The following is a 26,006-nucleotide window of genomic DNA, read 5'->3' as shown; positions in this document are numbered from 1 at the left end:
AAAGTGCATTATTTAGACTTAACTGCTATATGAACTAAAAAGAAACAAAATAGGATATAATGGTTGCATAAAATTAGAAAACCATTTTGTGTTTACAATGATAACTTTGAAAAAAGACACATGGGCACTGAGTGCAGATAACATTGCACGGCCCATAGAAAGAATTCTCTTTGGTGTACAGTAAGCTGACGTACAGTAGAAGGAGGGACGGTTTGTCTGAAAAATCTATAAACCAGTGAAAACACACATGCAGTATTCCCACACAGACAGTTGAGGGATGGAGATCACTGCTCTCTCTATTAGCCTGATCCTGTCTCTGGGTCTGTGTGAGCTGAACTCAGCTCTTGTCTTGAATGTTTCTGGTGCTGGGGTCAGCTCTGAGGCTGCATTTGAGAAATGTAAGCTCCAGGGTACCACTCGTCTACCTGTATTTTTTGTGGATGGTGACTATGTTATTGGTGGTGTTTTCGCCCAACATATCAACATGCACACAGTGAAGCATAACTACACCTACATGCCTGAGGCAGTGAGATGCAAAGGGAGGTTAGTAAGAGGGAGAAATGTCTGATAATTTTGATGATTGTCTGATGATTTTATACTGTTTAAGGATGGAAATGTTCTTAATTTTAATGATGATCTATCAATTTGGTTTTCAAATCGAGTGCATTTACCTTTTTGACAGTGAACATGAAAACAATTCTCCCATATGTTTTCTGTTAAAATGGTGACATTAGCTCATAGAGTTAACATGAGTTTCTGTGTGCAGAATTAATCAACGTGGACTGCGCTTCTCACGCGCAATGATCTTCGCCATCGAGGAGATTAACAACAGCACGGAGCTGCTGCCGGGCATCAGACTCGGTTATCAGATCTACGACTCGTGCGCCTCGGTGCCCGTGGCGGTGCATGTGGCATTCCAGCTTTCAAACGGCCTGGACCCGGTGTTTTACACAGGCGACAACTGCTCACAGTCTGGTATGGTGATGGCAGTTGTTGGTGACGGTGGGTCCACGCCATCCATCAGCATGTCCCGCATACTCGGGCCCTTTAACATCCCTCAAGTAAATGTTTGAATTCATGGCAAACTACTTGTTTATATGAACTTGAACTGATTGTTTTCCCCCTAAATAATTACACTGTTTTCTTTAGGTGAGCTACTTTGCCACTTGTGCATGCCTGTCGGATAAGCAGCAGTATCCGAGTTTCTTCAGAACAATACCAAGTGACCAGTTCCAGGCTGACGCGCTGGCCAAGCTGGTCAAACACTTTGGCTGGACTTGGATAGGTGCTGTTAGGTCGGATTCCGATTATGGCAATAATGGCATGGCGTCCTTCCTGGCCGCAGCTCGCAGAGAGGGGATCTGTGTGGAATACTCTGAAGCTTTCTATCGGACCAACCCACGTAGCAGGATCCAGAGAGTAGCTGACGTTATCCGCAGGTTTCTACTGATTGTACTTTTGTTCCATGTGCTGACACTGACCTTCTGCACAAAGAACCATAAAATGTGTAATATTTAACATTTGAGACTTTATTGTTTTAGTGACTACCTTAATTTTATCTTTGCGCTGATATAATATAATGAACTATAATGTCTCTCCAGATCGACAGCTATGGTTGTTGTGGCATTTACAGCCTCTGGAGACATGAGGATTTTGCTAGAGGAGCTTTCTCTTGAGCCTTTTCCATCTCGCCTGTGGATAGGCAGTGAGTCTTGGGTAACAGACCCAGACATGCTGAGGTTCAGCTTCTGTGCTGGAGCTATTGGATTTGGCATTGAGCAATCAGTCATCCCAGGTCTGAGAGACTTCTTGCTGGACCTCTCTCCCTCTAAAGTGGCTGCCTCTCCACTGCTCACTGAGTTCTGGGAGGATGTTTTCAACTGCAGGCTGAGAAAAAGTGAGAGAGTTGAATCTTATTTTTGGGTACTTGTGTTTTAGTTTTGTCGTATTTCTCTGTCTGAGGGGAGCAGCAATTGAATTTAGAACAAATACCAGATTCTGCATGAAATCTCCTGTTATTGTATTGAGTCATGAGAAGACAATAAGGTGCATCTCTGTGAATCTCACTTGAAATTATGATATCTCAGGTCAGGTTATGGCATTCTGCTGTCTTTCAGAAGGTTTTGTTTAAGACAGTCTCCAGGTCATTAAGCTAAACAGAGATGAAAAATTGTACTTGAAGCATGTATCAGTTACATTAATTACGCTTGCCTGCATGTAATTAAAATATTTTTCTGACAGTTTTTTAAGATCTTTTGCATATTTTAAACATGTTAATGCTATTCAAGTCAGTATTTAAATTATATATTTTTCATAGTTTAAATATAAACAGTTTGACGTGCACATATTGTCACTGTCAGTTTGTATACACAGAAACAGATATCACACCACAGTCAAGTTAATTTCCAATGAAACAGACTAAGTTACATTTCTAGTGTTTGCAACCCTACAAGTCAGCGTTTACCCATTCACATACAGATTCATACATTGTTGGCTGAAGCTATCATGCAAGGTGCTACCAAACATTTTGGGCTTCAGTATGTTGCTCAAGATTTTCAGCATCTTCACTGTCAGGGTCGGGGAATGAATTAATGACCTATCTAAAAATGAATAAAGATGTCTGCAAAATAGTGTTTTTTAGAGTGCTTTAAATTAAAAATGCATGTTTTACATTTACATTAGTGCAATATAGATATGAGTTGCTGAAATTAGTTGCAATTTTTAGGATTGAAAAAAAAATCCCTCTCCCTCTCTTTCTGATTTTAGGTGAAGTCAGGAACGAGAGGGTCTGTGATGGAAGTGAAGACATACAGACACTCCAGACTCCGTACACTGACACATCTCAGCTCCGGATCACTAACATGGTACATAAAGCTGTTTATGCAATAGCACATGCCATTCATAATGCAGTGTGTCAGGAAAGAAAGTCTACAACTCAGTGTGACAAATTCACCAGGATACAGTCTGAAGAGGTCAGTGAAAAACAAATAGGTAACCGCACCAATACACCAATGTCCTTTTTAAATGTAAAATTTACAAATTAATGAAATGGAAAATAATCAAATTCTTCTGATTTGATGTTCCAATTTGTACCACTGGTGCAATGCAAATGTTTCATCTCCTTTCTTGTTTCTTATTGTTCTTCATCTTCCACCGCACTTTCTGTCAAAGTTACTACGCAACACCAAAAAATGGCAGTTTGATTGCTTGCACGCTACACATGAATGTTTTTTTTTCCGCAGTGTATCTGTAGGGCTTGTAGCCTATTGGGAGGAATGCTCAGAGCTAACGTGTTTGAGAACACAGCAAGAGTGGAGAGAGGTTGGGACATTTTTTGACCTTTTTCTGAAAACCTGTGCTTGTTCCCAAAACTTCCACTCTTCATACACATTTTAACAAAAAAGGTAGAGAATCCTGTGCTTGTTTCAGACATCCAATTTTGGAATCAATCGGACTTACAGATTTGCGTCAGTGAGCCTAAATGTGACAGCAATTCCAACCAAATGTTCCATATAGACCAATGTTAACTGGAACCAAAAAAATTCCTCGAAGACAAAAGGAAAATCCAATTTTCTTAACTTTGATTTTGCACACATTTCTTTTAGTATAGACATGAAACTACATCAATGCATTCCCCAGAGACTTTTCTTTCTGATGATACTAATATTTTGTTGTTCGGACTCACATTTTCTGGAAAAACAAGAGTAGTTAGAGAGGTATGATAGTGCCATGAAGTTACTTTTCTCAACAACCACAATAGTATCTGTATGTTAACAAGAATATAGAATCTATCTTTTTTTTTTGTTTATAGCACTTGTTGCGAAGCATGTTTTGTACTGGAAGCAACAAATACCCAAAATAATGATTTTTGTGCAAAGCGACGACTAGTTTAGTACAATAAAATCCTGATAGGTAACTGTCTAAAAGGAAACCCAGGAGTATGAGTATTTATTACAAAGCGAAGATCTGTTGTACTTAAAGCAACAAGTAGTCATTGCAAAGCAATAATTTGTTGTAAGTGACGCAAGGAGTATTAAAGTAATGAGTTGTCGTGGCAAAGAAACAAGTGCATTAGTCTAATAAAAGCTTGAGAGGTAATTGTGTCTTAACAGGAAACCCAGGAGTATGAGTACTCATTGCAAAGTAAAGTAATTATATCCTAATAGGAAGTTAAAGATGTGACTGTATCGTAAAAGCACATTGACAACATTTTAGTGTTGTTTACTTTCTCTTACTTAATTTTATTCTCACAGGTTCTTGTGCAGTTAAAGAAAGTACATTTTTCACAAAATGGTTATGATGTGTCATTTGATGCCAATGGGGATCCTGTGGCCACATATGAGCTGGTGAACTGGCAAAAAACTGAGAGTGGCAACATCGAGTTGGTGACAGTGGGACACTACGATGCATCACTGCCGGTGGGCTGGGAGTTCCGTATCAACAGGAACCTCACCTGGGTGGAGGGCAGCACACAAGTAAGTAGCCTAAAAGGTCTTGTTTAACATATTCAAGTTTAAAAAAGTGTGACATGGTATGAAATGTTTTTGTTCCCTGTACGTCCTGCCTATATTCACTGTCAAAAGGTGAATTCTAGAGTTACAGCATTTTTGCCTAAAACTACGCCTTCATCTTCCAAAAGTCTTGCCTTGCTGAGTTGCAGTGCACGGATAGAAAAGAATTACGTTTGACTTAATTGTTGGAGATTTTTGGCAAAATCAGCTTGGTTTAATTTAGATTGCATTCCCATGATCAGCCGCTTTTGAAGAAACACAGTGGGCCTCATTCATGAAACGTGAGCAGAACGAATTTGTGTGTAAACCGTTCGCAGACGGAAATTTACGTGCATCTCCGCATTCATCAATATTTTAGTAGCTCCAATCTTTTCGTAGCTACTAACAAAATCTACACATGCTGCTGACCACACGTAGTGCTTGTGTAAATTTAAGAACGCATATAAATAATGCTCGTCACTGTTGGAAATTACAATTTTAATTCATAATGCGTTCTGTTATGTACACAATACGCAGATGCCTTTGAAACGTGATATAAACATGACAAACGATTAAAAATATAACATATTTAGTTAAATTAGTTGGCAATTGGCGGGATTAAGATTCAGATTAAACTCATAATTGTGAATTATCTATGTAAATTGACGCATCCTGCCTGCAGTTCTCAGAGGTATCATTAAATTAATGCCAGAGTATATCCAATTTCCATACGGCGCACAACGGCAGACAGAAGTAATGCAGGGGTTCAGCGCAGTTGCAAACATGCCAGGTGTTATCGGTGCCATAGACTGCACACACGTACGCATCAAGGCTCCATCCGGTGATGCATTTGCTTACATTAACCGGAAAAACTTTCATTCCGTGAATGTGCAACTGATCTGTGACGCAAAGTGTGTGTTGTTAAACGTTGTGGCACGGTGGCCCGTTGGGACGCATGACGCATTCATCCTGCGTAATTGCGCAGTTGGCACGCGTTTGGAGGATGGAGCTGTGAGAGACGGCTGGCTCATTGGTAAGAATATAGCCTGCATAATCACATGTGTGTGTTATATATGGACTTACCTTTCTATATCCATAGGGGATAGGGGTTACCCACTGACGCCGTGGCTTATGACCCCACTGGCCAGCCCGCAGACACCACAGGAGCATACAATGAGGCGCACGCGGCTACTCGGGCCGTTGTAGAGCGCACCAACGGGGTATTTGGACTCTGAGCGTCCTCCTCCTGTGGCAGATGTACTTTTTTTGTGTGCGCTAATGCGTTTCTTTGCGTCAAGTTTAATGTCAAACCATTTACGTTTAACCTCGGACGTAGTTCTTTGCACTACAGAAACCACATTTACTGCGTCCGTCACCTCCCTCCACGCTTTCGCTTTGCCTGTCCCTGTCACACCACTACTAACAGATGAAAATAAAATATTTTTTTTGGACTCCACTTCTCCCAAAATAATTTCAATCTCCGCTTCGGAAAAATTCTTTTTTCTTTCTCGTTCTTTTTTTCTTTGTGCCATGACTGACAGGTTGACAGGATGCCTCTACACACCTCCTTATATGGTGGTCATTAGCAATTCATGGGCGGGGTTCATGCTAATTGCTGATTATCGGGAGCGCGCTGCCACCTTACGATGGATTGGCATTCATGATCATACACACGTGTTTACGATCAGATCTGAGTTTCCCGCGGCGTTCATGAATCCGGAGTAGGTTTTTAGTAGCGTAGGCTTTTATGTGCAAATCTACGCACAAATCTACTAACGTTTCATGAATGAGGCCCAATGAGTGGGTGAGGGATGACACTGAGCTTCATTTGTGAGAATCTACCCTACCTGAAAAGAAGTGATCAATCAGAGCTGAGTGGTTTCAAATACGGGTGTGCATTGGCACTTCCCTCACAATTCGATTCGATTACGATTCACCAGGTAACGATTCGATTCAATTCGATTCTACGATGCATTGCGATGCATCACAATTATACTGCACACAAGGGACATTTTTCGTCAGTCATGGGGCAATACAAGCAGTCAGATAGGCCTAATAACAATAGATTTTAATGGCTATATTTTGAAAAGATGGCAAAATGAATCTCCTGCCTGAGTTCATCTAAAAGTAAGGAAAGAGAAATGCCTCCTCCTGCCATAAAAAAGGAACCTGCTGAGGTGAAATTTACATCAGCATAATGTCAAGCCCTTGTTCCTGAGGTAGGGAAGACGTTAGCGATATCCCACCTAGCTAGCTATGGCTAGTTTTCATGACGCAAAAATGTAACGTTAACGAGTCGACTTTAAATAGGCAAATACAATGGTAATTACCTATCAATAGTACTTTCTATAAAAACGTAAATGTTAAGTTCTGTCAAATACTACCACATACTTCAGTCACAACATATCAAAACAGCTTGTCCAGCTAGCTTACCTGTGCTGCGCATCAACACATGGCTCATTTGAATATTTAAATTAGCCATGTGTTGATGCGCATGCACCTGGTGCAAAGGCCACCTTGGCTGTAAATTGAACATTTTTTCACAGGGCATCAAGGCCAGAGTGTGGGGCAACGACGGCCATGGCCGTTGTGGCCGTCGTGAAATTCCCACCCTGTCCCCCACAGCTTTCCACTGGAGGACAGGAAATAAACATAATCGATTATGGCACTTTGCAGCATCGATGCTGAATCGTGCATGCCCCGCATTGCGATGCATCGCCGAATCGATTATTGTTGACACCACTAGTTTCAAATGCATCTGTCAATCATATAAATGGCTGCTTGTGAACTGTGGTCAAACTAGGAGGCACTTATCCAAGATTCTGTTTGTTGTCTTTGTGGGGAGGGGAGCACTGCTAGAGAAGCTTTCACTCTACTTCAAATTCTGGCGTTTTAACCAGCTCTAGCTTTATGACCTGAGAGCTTTATAGCATATCTGAATATGTGATATTTTGTTTATTTCTTTGTGTCAGGTACCTGTGTCAGTGTGCTCTGACAGCTGTCCTCCAGGAACTCGTAAAGTGCTGCAGAAAGGAAAACCCATCTGCTGTTATGATTGTTTACCATGTCCTGAGGGAGAGATTAGCAATGTGACAGGTATTTTTATTTACTCCAAATGCATATTGACTGTACAACATATACAGTAACTTACAGTATGTATCCTAAAAGGCCGCTTTGCTATATATTCAGATTCCCCTGATTGTCTCCCATGCCTTAAGGAGTTCTGGCCTAATGCAGTGAGAGACACGTGTCTCCCCAAGCCTGTAGAGTTTCTTTCCTTCAACGAGGTCCTAGGAATCATCCTGGCTGCATTCTCAGTTGGTGGTGCCTGTCTTGCCATTATAACAGCGGCTGTGTTCTTTCGTCACAGGACATCCCCGATTGTCAGGGCCAACAACTCTGAGCTGAGCTTCCTGCTGCTCTTCTCTCTGACTCTGTGTTTCTTATGTTCATTAACTTTCATTGGAGCACCCTCTGAGTGGTCCTGCATGCTGCGCCACACAGCATTTGGGATCACCTTTGTCCTCTGTATGTCTTGTGTTCTTGGAAAAACAATAGTGGTGTTAATGGCCTTCAGAGCTACACTCCCAGGAAGCAATGTGATGAAATGGTTTGGCCCTCCACAGCAAAGAATGACTGTAGTGTCTTTAACGTTCATTCAAGTTATAATATGTACAATTTGGTTGGTTCTTAATCCTCCGTTTCCAGTGAAAAACCTCACAACATACAAGGAGAGGATCATCCTGGAGTGTGCATTAGGCTCAGCCGTTGGGTTCTGGGCTGTGCTCGGGTACATCGGCCTGCTGGCTGTCTTTTGCTTTGTGTTAGCTGTCCTGGCTCGGAAACTACCTGATAATTTTAATGAAGCCAAGCTGATCACATTCAGCATGCTGATATTCTGTGCAGTGTGGATTACCTTTATCCCTGCATATGTCAGCTCTCCTGGGAAATTCACTGTGGCTGTGGAGATATTTGCCATTCTGGCCTCCAGTTTTGGTCTAATATTGTGTATATTTGCTCCAAAGTGTTTCATCATATTGTTTAGGCCAGAAAGGAACACCAAGAAACATTTAATGAACAAAAATCAATCCTGAGATACAGTTGCAAGAAAAAGTATGTGAACCCTTTGAAATTACAGAGTTTTCTGCAATAATTTGTCATAAAACATGATCTTATTTGCATCTAAGTCCCAAGTATAGACAAACACAACATGCTTAACCAAATACCACACAAAAAAATATAATATTTCATGTCTTTATTGAACACATCCATTAAATATTCAAAGTGATTGTGGAAAAAGTAAGTGAACCCTATGTCAAATGACTCCATTAAGTTTTTTGGAAATTACTCCATTAAGTTAATTGGAGTCAGGAATTAGCAAGCTTGGAGTCCTTACAATGAAATGAGATTTGAGTGAGGTGTAGAGATACTTTGATACTTCTCTAAAAAACTCTCAAACTTTTTGAGATTGTTATTCACAAGAAGCATCTGCTCATGTTAACCATGCCTTGCAAAAAAAGAGATCTCCAAAGACCTGCGATCAAGAATTGTTGATTTGCATCAGATTGGAAGGGGTTACAAAGTAATCTCAAAGACTTTAGGTATTCACCATTCCACAGTTAGACAAATGGCCCACAAATGGAGAGGATTTAGTGCTTTGGCTACTCTCCCTAGAAGTGGGTGCCCAGCCATGTTCACTCCAAAAGCCCAACGCAGAAAGATCAGTGAGGTAAAAAAAACAACAACAAAAAACTCCAGAGTAACAAGTAAAGACTTGAAGGAGTCAATGGAACTGGGTAACATCTCTAGACATGAGTCTACCAAACACAAAAGATTGAACAGGCATGGTGTCCATGGCGGAACACCATGGAGGAGGACCCTGCTTTCCAAAGAAACATCACTGCATGCCTGAAGATTGCCAAAGACCACCTTGACACTCCACAACAATACTTGGAAAATGTTTTATGGACTGATGAAACTATGGTGGAACTGTTCATGAAGAACACACAGTAATAGCTATGGTGTTAAAAGGGCCCTGCATTCCAACAATGAAGTATGATGGAGGGAGCATCATGACTTGGGGCTGTTTTGCTGCCTCAGGGCCTGGACCACTTACCATCATTAAGGGGAACATGTATTCCCATTTTATCAAGGTATTCTACAGGTTAATGTCAGGGTGTCTGTCTGCTAGCTGAAGCTCAATAGAAGTTGGCTGATGCGGCAGGACAATGACCTTAAACATCAAAGTGTACTTCAGAATTACTTCAAAAAAATAAATCTGTGTGGTATTAGGTTAAGCACATTGTGTTTGTCTATACTTGGGACTTGATGCAGATCAGATCACATTTTGTGACAAATTAATGCAGAAAACCAGGTAATTTCAGAGGGTTCACATACTTTTTCTTGCAACTGCATATGGGGTGTGGACAAAGTAAAAGGAGAAATTTGCCAGCATTGAGGTTGATTTCCCAACAATTTTGATGGTACATAACTCAATTTGTTGCTCTTGTTATCGCTGTCTCTGTGAGCAGGAAAAGTCAGCTTTCTCAGTAAATTGGACACTGAGTATTGTATTGCCTTAGCGACCTACATTTACCATAGACACTGATTAGACAGCAACAAAAAATGTAACAAACTTTCCCATAGCATACAGTATGAGGCTTATTATTTGCACATTCAACTTAGTCTTCACCTTTAAATATTGACGGGAATTTTAATGCCATTTTGTGAATGTACTTTTAATATGTTATGAACTTATTTAACAAGTATTATTTGTTGATGAGCTAAATGAGAAAATAAACAAGGTCAAAATTCAGAAAGAAAGGCTTGGTTCTGTGTTCTGTCTTGATGCCAGGGCTGGACTAGCCATCTGGCATACCGGGCAAATGCCTGGTGGGCCAGCAGGCATTTTGGTCCGATGATATATATTTTTTCTATTTTTTTTTTATTTTTAATTCATATTTTGGTTTAGTGATTGACCAACAGCCAATAAAACAGTAGAGAGAAGGCCGAGGTGTCTTTGGCCCCTTCTGCTGCCAATCAATCAGCCACTCACGTCATGGCCCGACAAGTCTTTTTGGCCGAACAACCTTTTTGGTAGGCCAATGGTTAAAAAACAGTTAGAGGGCTGTCCAAGAGCTGAGGCCAGCTCCTCCTTGGGCCCATCAGCTGTCAATCAATCAATGAATCAATCAATCAATCAGTCATGGCACAGACAAAATAAAAATGAAACGCATAGGATGCAGGAAAATTATGAGAAAAACAACCAACAGGCTCTGTGCAAATGCTGCCAAATGCGCTAAACTAACTGACATGTTTAGCACTGCAGCAGCAGGACCTTACTTAGCATCATTAGCAGAACTGGCGGCAGCAGGTGATGACGGAGGTGGCCTTTTTCGGAATTAGGCGAGAGAGGTGGATAGAGATGGCAGCACCCGGCAACATGCGGTAAGAAGCAATAAATAGTTCTCTGCCTGGCTCAAATATCATGAAGTCAGGTTAATAACTTTATTTTGTTCGCTTGCTAAATGTTTTAACACAGTATGTTTAGTCTGCTTGATACTGTGGCGAGCTATGGTTAGCAAGCAAGACGCAGAGACCGCACCCAGGACATAACATCAGACAGTTTTTCCAAAACAGTACATGGCCCGACCCAGTGACTCATCAGCTTGGGGGGAAAGGCCCTTCTTCCTCTCTGGACAATACTCCCACACCATTGCCCCTGCTGCAAAATCCTCCCCCTTAGAGCAAGAATCATAGGCCCGTTTCTGTCAGGCCCCAGCATTGGCGAGTGCCTTCCTTGTCAGCTCATGCACCACCCGGAGATGTTAATGAAGATGATACAGGTAATCCAACCCAGGTTGCGCCACCTCCGACTCAGGGGGTGGTCCAAAAACCAAATCCACAGTGCGAAGTTCGTGTCCAAACATGAGGACAACAGGGGTGCACTTGCTGGACTCCTGCACTGCAGACCGATACGCCCACAGGACCAAGGGCAGATGTAAGTCCCAGTGTCTCTGCTGATGGTTAGTCAATATAGCGAGTTGCGTGTACAGGGTGCGGTTGAAGCGTTCAACCAGTCCGTCGCTCTGAGGGTGTAGTGGTGTAGTCCGGGTTTTCTTGATGGCCAGCCGCTGACAAACCTCTGCAAACACCTGGGCCACGAAGTTCCGCCCCTGGTCAATATGCAGCTCCTCTGATATGCCAAGGCGACAGAACATCTCATCCACCAGGCGCTCTGCAGTTGTGGCGGCGCTCTGGTCAGGGACTGCATAGGCCTCTGGTGAAGTAGTCCATGGCAACAAGTATGTAACAGTTGCCCCGTTCAGTAGTGGGGAAGGGACCCAAGATGTCAACGGCCACACACTGTATCTGCCTCCAGATGGTAATAGAATAGAATAGAATGCCTTTATTGTCATTGCACAGGGTGACAAGTACAAGAACAACGAGATAAGCCATCAGCCCATCCAAATGAATAAAACACCCACAAACAGTATGACAGAGGTAAACGGACAGAGTATGAAGAGAAAGAAATACAGTACAACGTGAGAAGAGGAAAGGAGGAAAAAACAATGAAAAAACCTCAGCGTTATGTGTAATGCATGCTAGTGTGTTCCTGTTTGAGGTGGTTAACATTTTAAAGTAGCAGGTTGAACAGTAGAGGATGATGGGTTGAACTATGCTTTTGCAAAGTAGTAACAGAAGTTGGGGGAGGGACTACAGAGAGTGCTTTGAGTTTGTGAATGGCAGAGATTCTTTGTTGGCAGCGTTTGTGTGTGTATGTGATGTGCTGATCAAAGTTTAGTTTATTGTCCAGGATGAGTCTGAGGTATGTGATGGACTCCACAATTTCCACAGATTCACCATTAATCACAGTGGGGTTATGGGTGAGGTTGCGTGCTGAGCTGTGGGTGCTGGAGGTGTTAATGATCAGTTCTTTTGTTTTCTCGACATTGAGTTCGAGGTAAATGTTTATGCACCATTGTGAAAAGTGGGAGATGGAGTCCTGATAGCTTAGAGCAGAGTAATTGTCTTTAAGGAGTTCAAATATGGCAGTGTCGTCAGAGTATTTGATATATGTAGTGACAGGTGAGGGGCTGGTGCAGTCGTTAGAGTAGAGGGTGAACAGAAACGGGCTCAGGACACAACCTAGTGGGGCTCCTGTGTTGGCGAAGATGGTGGAGGATGAAGACATGCCCACTCTGACCGTCTGTGGTCTTTGGCTGAGAAAGCTGTGGACCCAGTGGATGACTAGTGGAGGGATGCTGAGGTGGTGGAGTTTCCTGGTCATCTGATGACGCTGGATGGTGTTGAAAGCTGAACTGAAATCGATGGACAGGATTCTGGCGTGGTTGCTGGATGATTCCAGGTGCTGTAGGAGGGAGTGAAGGAGGCATGCCACAGCATCCACAATCCCCTTTACCGAATTCGGTACTTTTATAGGTACCGACCGAATTCCGTCGGTACTACCGAGTACCGATTCATGTAAAATCAAACGGTACCATGTTTCGGTACCTAAACGGCGTTAACTTTAAACTGATCATTGATTTCAACCTGTTTTCATTTGACGTCTTTGATTAACAAGCGTGCTGACGATCGCACTATTTTTATTTACCTCCTCGTCTGGTCCTGTCTGCTCACCGCGGACACTAGCTGCTGCCCTCTTCCACCCCAGCACAGAGACGAACAGCCCGGCTCTAGGCCTGCTAGCCGCCAGCTGCTATCTCTCCAATGTCTCTACCCGGGCTTGGCCTTCATCTGCCTCCAGATTGGACCTTCCGTACTCCGTTTGCTCTCTCCATTCTTCTGTAGACCAGTCATTAACAGCTAGCAGCTAGCTGCTGCATCTCTGGTCCTCCGCTAATACTCTGCTTTTCAACTCAGGAATATTACCTGCCACTTTACTCCAAACTGCCTCGCTGAAATTAAATCCCTCGGACTCCTGCGTCATCCTTGATATGTGCACAGAGCAGTCCGACTCAACTTTGTTTATTCCAACCATGCAATGCCCACAAAACTGTCTGACCGGTGGTCCGCCGCACAGCTACGACATCATCACAACAAATCACACGTGCACTTGCAACCTTTTTTTTTTTTTTTCGTGCACTTGCAACCTGAGAGCGCTCCTCTGGGTTTGACAGCATCATCCACCTCCCAACCTCTGTTCCGGCATCCTTTGATAACACTGCAACCTTCATGTTACAAAATGCACGTTCACTCAACAATAAAGCACCGCTCATCCTGGATGTTATATTGTTTTGATATATTTTTTAAAGTTTATATTTTGATAAATAAATATGTTGAATTGAAAAATTGAGATTTTATTATTAAACAAATTAACATTTGTTTACCACATAAACAAACGCAAAAGTACCGAAAATTGGTACCGTTGAGTACCGATTCCGATTCCCAGGTACCGGGTATCGGTACCGTATCGGTTCAAATGTGAAAGGTACCCATCCCTATTCCAAACCCTCATTTACATATAAAACACAGTGCTGCAAAGCATTCTGGGAAACACTCCCTATGCTCTCTCCCAACACGTTACAAAACATTATCAGTGTATCTTGTATAGACGGGTGTCTTGTGTACAAACAGTACTGGGTGCGCATGCAGCCAGTGGGCAGAAGCATATTAAGAGAGGAAAGTTTCTGCTGCCTCCACTATGTGCATACTGATGACAGTAAGTTTGGCCCGTTCAGACTTTTAATGGAGTTCAAGACACACCCTGACCCTGGATACTGTGGACACCCTGGACACCCTGACTACACCCTGGACACCCTGACTACCTAATTGGTTGAAGTTTTTAGACTGGCACAGCAACATGCTAGGCTTGCTGTTGTTACTGTTCAGTTATAATACCAGTTTGCCACCGTTTCCTAGTGCCTTGTCATAATTGCATGTTGGTCAGTCCTGTTAGTGTTGTGAAGCTGATTCGCTGTTATCTTTGCCAGCGTGATTATTTGTTGATAGATTTGGAGGTGATAAACAGATGGAGTTTCCACTCTATTATTAATGAGTGTTTTTCCATATTTTCCTGTTTTGTTGTGCTGCATGTTATTGCACTTATAAATATTTATACATTTAAGAGTGAAAGTTATACATTCTGACTTCCTATGTTTTGATTGACACTTTGGGATGACGGCTGTTTTATGTAGCCTACATGTAGTGTGGATATGGTGCTATATGCTTAGTATGTCTATATGGTTAGGAGAGCACTAAGATAGTTTGTGTGTCATCAGTTGTGGTGGGCCAGTCAGGGCAAAAATGCCAGGGTCGATATTTTTGTCCCAGTCCAGGCCTGCTTGATGCTGTCATAAAATCATTGCTTTTTCAAAAATAATTCCACATTAACATTATGTGGGATGGGACTGAACCACACGAACAAGATATCAAAAGTGCATTATTTAGACTTAACTGCTATATGAACTAAAAAGAAACAAAATAGGGTAAAATGGTTGCATAAAATTAGAAAACCATTTTGTGTTTACAATGATAACTTTGAAAAAAGACACATGGGCACTGAGTGCAGATAACATCGCACGGCCGATAGAAAGAAATCTCTTTGGTGTACAGTAGGCTGACGTACAGTGGAAGGAGGGACGGTTTGTCTGAAAAATCTATAAACCAGTGATAACACACATGCAGTATTCCCACACAGACAGTTGAGGGATGGAGATCACTGCTCTCTCTATTAGCCTGATCCTGTCTCTGGGTCTGTGTGAGCTGAACTCAGCTCTTGTCTTGAATGTTTCTGGTGCTGGGGTCAGCTCTGAGGCTGCATATGAGAAATGTAAGCTCCAGAGTACCACTCGTCTACCTGTATTCTCAATGGATGGTGACTATGTTATTGCTGGTGTTTTCGCTATACATACCAGCATGCACACAGTGAAGCATAACTACACCTACATGCCTGAGCCAGTGAGATGCAAAGGGAGGTTAGTAAGAGGGAGAAATGTCTGATAAGATGATTTTATACTGTGTAAGGATGGAAATGTTCTTAATTTTAATGATGTGTGAATTTTAATGAATGCATTTACGTTTTTGACAGTGAATATAATATGCAATTCTCCTATATGTTTTCTGTTAAAATGGCCACATTCTGTAATAGAGTTGACATGAGTTTCTGTATGCAGCATTGACCCTCGTGGACTGCGTTTCTCACGTGCAATGATTTTTGCCATCGAGGAGATCAACAACAGCACGGAGCTGCTGCCTGGCATCAGACTCGGTTATCAGATCTACGACTCATGCGCCTCAGTGCCCGTGGCTGTGCATGTGGCATTACAGCTTTCAAACGGCCTGGACCCGGTGTTTTACACCGGCAATAACTGCTCACAGTCTGGTATGGTGATGGCAGTTGTTGGTGAGTCTGGGTCCACGCATTCCCTCAGCATGTCACGCGTCCTCGGGCCTTTTAACATCCCTCAAGTAAATGTTTTGAATTCATGGAAAATTGTGTGTTTAATATAAACTTGAGGTAATTGTTTTGTCCAGTTAAATAATGACAGTGTTGTTTTCGTTAGGTGAGCCACTTTGCCACTTGTGCATGCCTGTCTGATAAACAGCAGTACCCAAATTTCTTCAGAACAATTCCAAGTGACCAGTTCCAGGCTGACGCGCTGGCCAAACTGGTCAAACACTTTGGCTGGACTTGGATAGGTGCTGTCCGGTCGGATTCAGATTATGGCAATAATGGCATGGCGACTTTCCTGGCCGCAGCTCGCAGAGAGGGGATCTGTGTGGAATACTCTGAAGCTTTCTATCGGACCAACCCACGTAGCAGGATCCAGACAGTAGCTGACGTTATCCGCAGGTTTCTACATCACTGATTGTGCTTTTGTTCCCTGTACTGACACTGACCTTATGCACACAGAACCATAACATTCGTAAACGATTAATATTCATGATTAAATGGTCTTAATGACACTTTAGAAGTGTATCTTTTACATCAAGTGTATTCCTCTCATATTTGTTACTGACATTCTTCTTCATGTCAGTGAGGCCAAATACTAAACTATAATTTTCTATCCGATCCCTCACATGTATGTTTGTGTTTATCATCTACATTTTATTGTTGTGCTGATATAATATAATGAACTATATTGTCTCTCCAGGTCGACAGCTGTGGTTGTTGTGGCCTTTACAGCCCCTGCAGACATGAAGTTTTTGCTGGAGGAGCTTTCTCTTGAACCTTTTCCACCTCGCCTGTGGATAGGCAGTGAGGCCTGGGTAACAGACCCAGACATGCTGAGGTTCAGCTTCTGTGCTGGAGCTATTGGATTTGGCATTGAGCAATCAGTCATCCCAGGTCTGAGAGACTTCTTGCTGGACCTCTCTCCCTCTAAAGTGGCTGCCTCTCCACTGCTCACTGAGTTCTGGGAGGATGTATTCAACTGCAGGCTGAGAAAAAGTGAGAGAGTTGAATCATATGTTTGGGTCCTTGTGTTACATTTTTGTTGTTGTTTTTCTCTGTCTATCTAAGTGGTTGCTTTTAGACTGAATCTCAGATTTAGCATGAATAGAAAATCTGTTGTTATTGAGCTGAGTCATGAGGAGGCAATAAGGTGCATCTCTGTGAAGCTCCTTTGAAATTATGATCGTTCAGGTCTTTATCTCAACACTAAAGCCATGAACATAGGCACACAAAACAGACAGTCTTCAGATCACTAAGCTAAATAGAGATGAAAAATTGTACGTAAAGCACATATCAGCTACAGTATATATGCTTGTCAGCATATAATTAAACTATTATTCCAACAGTGATTTCTTAAGTCTGTTAATGATATATTTTTTATAGTTTAAATATAAACAGTTTTTTAACATGCACATATTGTCCCTGGCTGTTAATATACACAGAAACAGACATAAACCACTGTCAAGTTCATTTAATGTGCTTCCTTTTATGTGTACAGATACTTGGCTAATGAAACAGACTAAATTACATTTCTAGTCTTAGCAACCCTACAAATCAGCACTCAACTATCCTCATATACATTCATACATTGGTGGCCAAGGCTATCATGCAAGGTGCTACCAAATCATTTTGGATTGCAGTATCTTGCTCAAGATTTTCAGCATCTACACTGCCAGGGCCAGATCGAACTAATGATCTTCCAATCAGTTAATGATGGTTAAAAAATAGGGCTGATACAAACAGAAAAAGCAACTATCTCAAAATAAATGAAGATGTCTGCAAAATAGTGTTTTTTGCTTTCAGAGTTTTTAAATGAAAAGGCATGTTTACATCTACATTAGTGCAATATAGATATGAGTTGTTGCGATGAGTTGTACTTTTAAGGGTTGAAAAAACATGCCTTTCCTCTGTCTCTGTGATTTTAGGTGCAGTCCCAAACGAGAGTTTGTGTGATGGAAGTAAAGACATACAGACACTCCAGACTCCGTACACTGACACATCTCAGCTCCGGATCACTAACATGGTATACAAGGCTGCTTATGCAATAGCACATGCCATTCATAATGCAGTGTGTCAGGAAAGAAAGTCTACAACTCAGTGTGACAAATTCACCAGGATACAGTCTGAAGAGGTCAGTGAAAAACAAATAGGTTACCACACCAATACACAAATGCCCTTTGGCATTTCAAGAAAAAATTAATGAAATTGAATTAAATTCTTATTATTTGTAGTGCCAATTTGGAACCATCGGTGCAATACAAACTATGTTGTCTTGACTATATATCTTTCTTATTTTTCTTCATCTTCCACCGTACTTTTTTGGAAGAAGTACTCGTTGCTAGGCAACACTAAAAATGTCCAAAAGATACATGAAAAGGTGGTGAGTGATAAAAAAAACAGCCATTTTCGCCATTTTCGTAAAAAATTTTAAGAATCGCAGAGCTCAGAAACACCTCACTTTGGGGCTGTGCCAATTCGCTATACTTTAACATAGAAGTCTAAGGGGGTCTTGAGACTTGGGACTTCATTGGGCCAAACAGTTTCATTGCTTGCACTCTTTTCATGAAATTGCAGTTTACGTTTGATACTTTTTTCAGAGCGTTTCAGAGTAAATAATGGGTGTGTATTGGGCTAGAGCTAGAGTGGATGACATCACAGCTAGAGTGGAGAGTGGCTGGGACATTTCTTTTGACATTTTTCTTTGAAAATCCTGTGCTTCTTCCCAGAACTTTAACTCTTCATAAATCATTTTAGGGCAAATTGGAGAGAATCTTGTGCTTGTCACAGACATCTTACATTGGAATCAATCAGATTTACAGATTTGGCTCAGTGAGCCCGTATGCAACAGCAATTTCGACCAAATGTTTCATAGAGACTAATGTTAACTGGAAACAGACATTTCAAGTGGAAAACAGAAAAAGACCATTTTCTAAACTGAGATCTTGTTCACATTTCTTTTACTACAGACATGAAACCTTCATCAATGCACTCAGCAGAGACTTTTTTTCTGATGATACAAATATTTTGGTGTAAGGCCTAAGATTTTTTTTTAAATTATAAGAGTGGTTTGAAATGTGTGATGTCCATGAAATTACTTTTCTCAACTGTTAGACATAGTGTGACCCTCCCCTTTCCATCTTTCTAATGCTGAGGTAAACAACATGGCAACCAGCAAGGTCAGGATGGACCAGGCCTTCAAAATAAAAACCCACTATGGTATCTGTATGTCAACAGTATTCTTGGACAAAGTTTTTTTCATAGTTTGTAGCACTTGTTGCGAAGCAACCATCTTTGGTACTGGAATCAACAAATACCCAAAATAACGAGTAGTTTGTGCAAAGCAACGACTAATTTAGTACAATAAAATCCTGATAGGTAACTCTCTAAAAGGAAACCCAGGAGTATGAGTACTTGTTACAAAGCAAATTGTAAATCTCCAGCACACTATCAACATTTCAGCTCAAATTTTCACATTTTAAGTATTATTTATCTTTTATTGTATTTTATTCTCACAGGTTCTTATGCAGTTAAAGAAAGTACATTTTTCGCAAAATGGTTATGATGTGTCATTTGATGCCAATGGGGATCCTGTGGCCACATATGAGCTGGTGAACTGGCAAAAAACTGAGAATGGCAACATCGAGTTGGTGACAGTTGGACACTACGATGCATCACTGCCTGTTGGCAGAGAGTTCCGTATCAACAGGAACCTAACCTGGGTGGAAGGCAGCACACAAGTAAGGAGCCCAGAAGCTCTGTTTTGACAAAGTTAAGTTCCAAATTTGACAGTCTTACATAGTATAAAGTGTGTTAATGCCATTTTTCATTTTTTGTAATTTAGTCTCAGATTTAGATATTCTATTATTTTGATTCATATTTAGTGACTGTTTACTATAGTGATTGTTTAATTGTATTCTATAGTTTGTATGTTAGTTGAGGATATGTTAGTGTACATGCATTACATTGGTTAGAGCGTGCACGCGCTGTAGTACAGAGCTATGACGTAGGAGCTCGTGCATTGAGGGAGAGAAAAACTGTGTGACTGTATCATTGTGTGGGCATTCAGTAAATAACAGTTTTCTACCGTTGTCCAACACACTAAACTCGTTTAGAGACTCGTTCTTTCTGTTATAGAGTGGTTAAGTGTATATATGTGTTAAGAAATACTTACCGAACTCAAGAATGGAGTTTTAGCCACAACATTAAGTAGAAAACAGTCGCCAAGGGCAAGAGAAGACGATCGGGAGCTGAGAGCAGATGCATTGCGCTGAACACTAGCTGATGAAGGAAGCTAGCTAGCTGAAGAGATAGCTAACTACGTTGAGCCAGCACCCGACCAGAATTCCTGACGACTTCTACAATGATGGATGAGTACACAAAGAATGAAATTAAATGACTGGATAAGCTACAGCTACAGAATTTGCCGGTCATAGCGAAATAAGGATAATTCTACCATTGTGTGGCCAAATCAAAACATTAGAAGCCACAAGGTGTGCTAGTAGCCAGTAGTCACACAGGACATTTTGAGAAAAGTGTTATCGCTAGATAGTCATATTAGCCCCTCAAGTTTGTCTGGAAATAAATACAGCCCTGGGACCTTCTCTTTGAAAACATCTACATGTTTTGAGGTTAAAGGACTGCTTATCTTGATTTCAGAAGTTTGCAAGAGCTTGCTATAATAAGAGACTCATCTAACTTTAATAGCCAATTGAAATGTCTGATTTGGATAAAACCAAAAGGGAGGGCAATGTCGAGCTAGACATGAAAAGAAAGATCAAGTTGACCGCAAAGGCCATGGAAAATAAACTTAAAGAACAGATGGAGTGCAGGAAAGGACCGGTCATCACCTGAAGCAGTAACTACAGTTCTGCAGCACTTCTACGTCGATGACTGCCTAGTCTCAATGCCCGACAAGAAGAAAGCTACTACTTTGACCAAGGACCTCATTGTGTGAGAGTGGAGGATTCCGCTTGACCAAGTGGTCAAGCAACAGCCGCAAAGTGCTGTCATCACTTCCCGAACATGAGAGAGCAAAGGAGATCAAGAATCTAGACCTGGACAGGGATGAACTACCCATGGAAAAGGCCCTTGGGGTAGACTGGTGCATAGAATCAGATTCCTTCAAGTTCCGTATCCACGTGAAGAGCATGCCCATCACCAGACGAGGTATCTTCTGGGTTGTAAGCCCAGTATACGACCCCCTTGGATTCCTGTCGCCGTTCATTCTTCTTGCAAAGACCATTGTCCAGAGTCTCTGTCGAATGAATCTTACCTGGGACGAAGAGATTCCAGAAAACGTGGCAAACAGGTGGTTCGCCTGGCTGTCTGATATGAGCCAATTCGCCAGCTTCGTCAGGAGGTGCATCAAGCCAAAAGGATTTGGTCCGGTAACGTCAGCACAACTGCATCATTTCTCCAATGCTAGCGAGAAGGGCTACGGCGTTGTCACTTACCTCCGCATCGAGATCAGCCACGGTCGAGTCCACTGCTTTTTTCTTTTAGGAAAATCCAGAGTCGACGTAAAACCAGTCACAGCCCCACGCCTTGAGCTCACCGTGACTACTATTGCGAGGAAAATGGATAAGCTCATGAAGCGAGAGCTTTCGATGGTCCTAAAAGAGTCTGTGCTATGGACAGATAGCACCACCGTCCTCCGATACGTCAACAACGACGGCGCTCGTTTTAAAACATTCGTTGCGAACAGAGTGTCGACAATCAGAGAGAACACAAGGCCAGCACAGTGGAAGTATGTCAACACGGCTTCTAACCCAGCTGACCATGCATCAAGAGGAATGAAGGCAGAGCACTTCATGAAGTGTCAGAGCTGGATTGAAGGTCCTGACTTCCTAGCCAAGAGTGAGTCTCACTGGCCTGTCCTATCAGAGTTCTCAAGAGAGATAAGTGAAGAGGACGCAGAAGTGAAATGTACCACCAGTGTGAACGTCATCAAGACCGTTGACTCAAGCACAGACCCTCTCTTCAAGCTGACTCATCACTACTCCGACTGGTACAGCCTGAAGAAGGCTGTCGCCTGGATGTTGAGACTGAAGGAGCTGCTTCGAAGACTGTGCGAAACGAGGAAGACATTTGAGTCTCAAGCCCAGTCTTCAGAAAGTCAAGATGTGAAAAATCAAGACAGTTGAGAACCGCATGCAGAAATGGAAATCTACCCTGAAAGGAACTACTCTCACTGTCAAGGATGTCAGAAGAGCAGAAACTGCGATCATTCAGTTCAGCCAAAGGCAAACCTTCCATGAGGAGCTTTGCACGCTGCAGAACGGTGAAAAAATATAGAGAAGCAGTTCTATTATGAAGCAGGATCCCTTCCTCCAAGATGGGGTTCTCTGGGTTAGTGGAAGATTGCACCAGGCAGCCTTGCCAGAACACACAAAGCATCTGGCTATCCTGGCCAAGGATCACCACGTCACAACTTTGATAATCAGGAATGCTCATAAGAAAATCAGACATGGAGGGAGAAACCACACCCTTGCTCGACTGAGACAAAGGGTCTGAATATGCAAAGGAAATGCAGCTGTGAGAAGTGTGCTTTCGAAGTGTGTAAAATGCCGGAACAGTCAAGCAGCCGTGAGTGAACAGAAGATGGCAAATCTACCACTTGATCGTCTACTGCCTGGCCATCCACCGTCGTTAACGTCGGTGTAGACCATTTTGGCCCCTTTGAAGCAAAGCATGGACGCGTGCAAGTCAAGCGTTATGGAGTCTTGTTTACTTGCCTTACGATCAGAGCAGTCTACATAGAAATCACACACTCAGATCGGATAACGGAACAAACCTGGTAGCTACAGAACACGAGATCCTTCAGGCGATGAATGAATGGAACTAGTCCCAGATCTCCGAGGCTCTCCTGCAAAAAGGAGTCACTTGGATCTTCAAGCCGCCTGCTGGGTCGCAACCACGGTGGTGTCTGGGAGCGACAAATACGAACAGTCCGAAAGATACTTACCAATCTTCTGAAGCTCCACTCACTTGACGACGAATGTCTGCAATCTGTGATGTGTGAAGTAGAAGCAGTGATCAACAGCAGACCTCTTACCAAGTCATCTGATGATGTGGACGATCTTGAGCGACTGACGCCGAGTCATCTTCTCCTGCTCAAGGGAAAACCAGCACTCCCCCCAGGTGTATTTCAGAAAGAGGATCTATATTCCAAACGAAGATGGAGGCAAGTGCAGTACATCTCCGACATCTTCTGGAAGCGCTGGTCCAGAGAATATTTACCCCTCCTACAAGAAAGGCAGAAGTGGTTGGAGAAGAAGAGGAATATGAAAAAGGGAGACGTTGTACTCATTGTGGATGAGAGAGCTCCAAGAGGATCCTGGTTAATGGGAAAAGTGGAAAAGACACTTCCCGACGCTAAAGGGTTCGTCTGTCGGGTCCTTGTCAAAACAAAGACCAGCACCTTAGAGAGACCCATAGATAAGTTGTGTCTCCTGCTCAAGATGGAAGAATCTCATGGACAATAAAGGACATTATTATTTAGGACTTTCCATATTTGCCTATATTGTGGGCCTCACCTAGATTAGTCTCGGTTGTTTATGTTGATTTAGAATCAAATGAAAGAGTACAGAGAAGGATTAGAATAAAGAAAATGAGTCCTTAGTTTTAGTTCACTGTTTAGTTCACTGTTTTCTACCGTTGTTCAACACACTAAACACGCGTAGAAACTTGTTCCCTCCGTTATAGAGTGGTTAAGTGTATATATGTGTGTAAAGAAATACTTACCGAACACAAGAAGGGAGTTTTAGCCGAAACAAAGTGTTTTTTGTCTCTGTTCCTTCTGCCTATACTCGCTGTGAAAAGATTCATTTCAAAGTTACAGGATTTTTGCATAAAACTACCCCTCCATCTTATCCAAATGTGTTCACCTGCTGAGTTGCAGTACAAGGGTTAGTTATATAAAAGTATAATTTTTGACTTGATTGTTGGAGATTTTGGCAAATTGACTTAGTTTAACTTGAGTGCGCGCCCATGATCAGCTGGTTTTGAAGAAACATGATGAGCGGGTGAGTTTCATTTGTGAGAATCTACTTCACCTGAAAGAAAACAACCAATCAGATCAGTGGACTCGAACACAGCTATCAATCATAGCAATGGTTGCTTGTGAACTGCGGTCAAAGCCGGAAGCACTTATCCAATATTCTGCTTGTTGACTTGGTGGGGAGGGGAGCACTGCAAGAGAAGCTTTCACTCTACTTCAAATTTTGGCATTTTTACCAACTTTAGCGTTTTATCCTTGGAGCTTTGTAGAACATCTGAATGTGATTTTTTTTTTTGTATGAATGTGCCAGGTACCTGTGTCAGTGTGCTCTGACAGCTGTCCTCCAGGAACTCGTAAAGTGCTGCAGAAAGGAAAACCTGTCTGCTGTTATGATTGTTTACCATGTCCTGAGGGAGAGATTAGCAATGCTACAGGTATTTTTATTTTCTCCAAATGCATGTTGACTGTACAGAATATACAGTAGTTTACAATATGTCTCCTCAAAGGGCTCTTTGCTTATTTCTTTCAGATTCCTCTGATTGCTTCCCATGCCTCAAGGAGTTCTGGCCTAATGCAGAGAGGGACACGTGTCTCCCCAAGCCTGTAGAGTTTCTTTCCTTCAACGAGGTCCTAGGAATCATCCTGGCTGCATTCTCAGTTGGTGGTGCCTGTCTTGCCATTATAACAGCGGCTGTGTTCTATTGTCACAGGACATCCCCAATTGTCAGGGCCAACAACTCTGAGCTGAGCTTCCTGCTGCTCTTCTCTCTGACTCTGTGTTTCCTATGTTCATTAACTTTCATTGGAGCACCCTCTGAGTGGTCCTGCATGCTGCGCCACACAGCATTTGGGATCACCTTTGTCCTCTGTATGTCTTGTGTTCTTGGAAAAACAATAGTAGTGTTAATGGCCTTCAGAGCTACACTACCAGGAAGCAATGTGATGAAATGGTTTGGTCCTACACAGCAAAGAATGACTGTAGTGTCTTTCACATTCATTCAAGTTATAATATGTACTATTTGGTTGGTTCTTAATCCTCCATTTCCAGTGAAAAACTTAACAACGTACAAGGAGAGAATCATCCTGGAGTGTGCATTAGGCTCAGCTGTTGGGTTCTGGGCTGTGCTGGGGTACATCGGCCTGCTGGCTGTCTTTTGCTTTGTGTTAGCTGTCCTGGCTCGGAAACTACCTGATAATTTTAATGAAGCCAAGCTGATCACCTTCAGCATGCTGATATTCTGTGCAGTCTGGATCACCTTTATCCCTGCATATGTCAGCTCTCCAGGGAAATTCACTGTGGCTGTGGAGATATTTGCCATTCTGGCCTCCAGTTTTGGACTAATATTGTGTATATTTGCTCCAAAGTGTTTCATCATATTGTTTAAGCCAGAGAAGAACACCAAGAAGCATTTAATGAGCAAAGATCAATCCTGAGATATATGACGTTTAGAAAAAGAAAAAGGAGAAATTTGCCTGCATTGAAATGGATTTCCCAACTGTTTTGATGGTAAATGTAGATGACGGAACCAATAAACAACTCAGTGTGTGCTACATTTACAGAAAATCTGAGTTACCATGCTACAGAATGTGTTGCTCTTATTATTGCTGTCTCTGTGAGCAGGAGAACTCAGCCTTTTCAATAAATTGGACACTGAGTATTGCTTGACTGAACTACATTTACCATCAACACTAATTGGACAACATAAATGAACAAATTTTCCCATAGCATACAGTATAATGCTTATGATGTGCAAATTCAACTCAGTCTTCACCCTTAAATATTGACATGAATTTTAATGCCATTTTGTGAATATTCTTTGAACATGTTATGAACTTATTTAACAAATATTATTTTTTGATGAGCTAAATGAGAAAATAAACAAGGTCAAAATAGAGAAAAAAGGCTTGGTTCTGTGTTCTGTCTTGATGCTGTCATAAAATCTTCATAAAAGCTTTTTTCAAAAATATTTCCATGTTCACATTATGTAGGATGGGACTGAACCACACAAGATATTAAAGGTGCATTATTCAGACTTAACTGCTGTATGAACTAAAAAGAAACAACATAGGGTATAACGGTTGCATAAAATTAGAAAGATAT

The 26,006-nt window shown here is 41.9% G+C and overlaps 2 protein-coding genes across 2 annotated transcripts; both read left to right on the top strand.

Annotated features, from left to right (window-relative positions):
* The first annotated feature begins 445 nt into the window (after positions 1-445).
* On the top strand, positions 446-8,584 carry LOC131969918 (extracellular calcium-sensing receptor-like). Its single transcript, XM_059331148.1, has 8 exons — positions 446-543; positions 767-1,061; positions 1,150-1,439; positions 1,602-1,897; positions 2,767-2,972; positions 4,254-4,475; positions 7,463-7,586; positions 7,680-8,584. The coding sequence occupies exons 1-8, from the start codon at positions 485-487 to the stop codon at positions 8,582-8,584; spliced, it is 2,397 nt and encodes a 798-aa protein (XP_059187131.1). The 5' UTR covers positions 446-484.
* Positions 8,585-15,353: 6,769 nt separating this feature from the next.
* On the top strand, positions 15,354-25,864 carry LOC131970202 (extracellular calcium-sensing receptor-like). The gene is made up of 8 exons (XM_059331536.1): positions 15,354-15,427; positions 15,626-15,920; positions 16,016-16,305; positions 16,607-16,902; positions 17,832-18,037; positions 19,422-19,643; positions 24,216-24,339; positions 24,435-25,864. The coding sequence occupies exons 1-8, from the start codon at positions 15,369-15,371 to the stop codon at positions 25,337-25,339; spliced, it is 2,397 nt and encodes a 798-aa protein (XP_059187519.1). The 5' UTR covers positions 15,354-15,368; the 3' UTR covers positions 25,340-25,864.
* The last annotated feature ends 142 nt before the right edge of the window (positions 25,865-26,006 follow it).

Source organism: Centropristis striata, chromosome 4 (assembly GCF_030273125.1).
Source record: "Centropristis striata isolate RG_2023a ecotype Rhode Island chromosome 4, C.striata_1.0, whole genome shotgun sequence".
NCBI lineage: Eukaryota > Metazoa > Chordata > Actinopteri > Perciformes > Serranidae > Centropristis > Centropristis striata.
The sequence above is the reverse complement of the archived record's forward strand: the minus strand, read 5'-3'. Positions and strand labels throughout refer to the sequence as shown.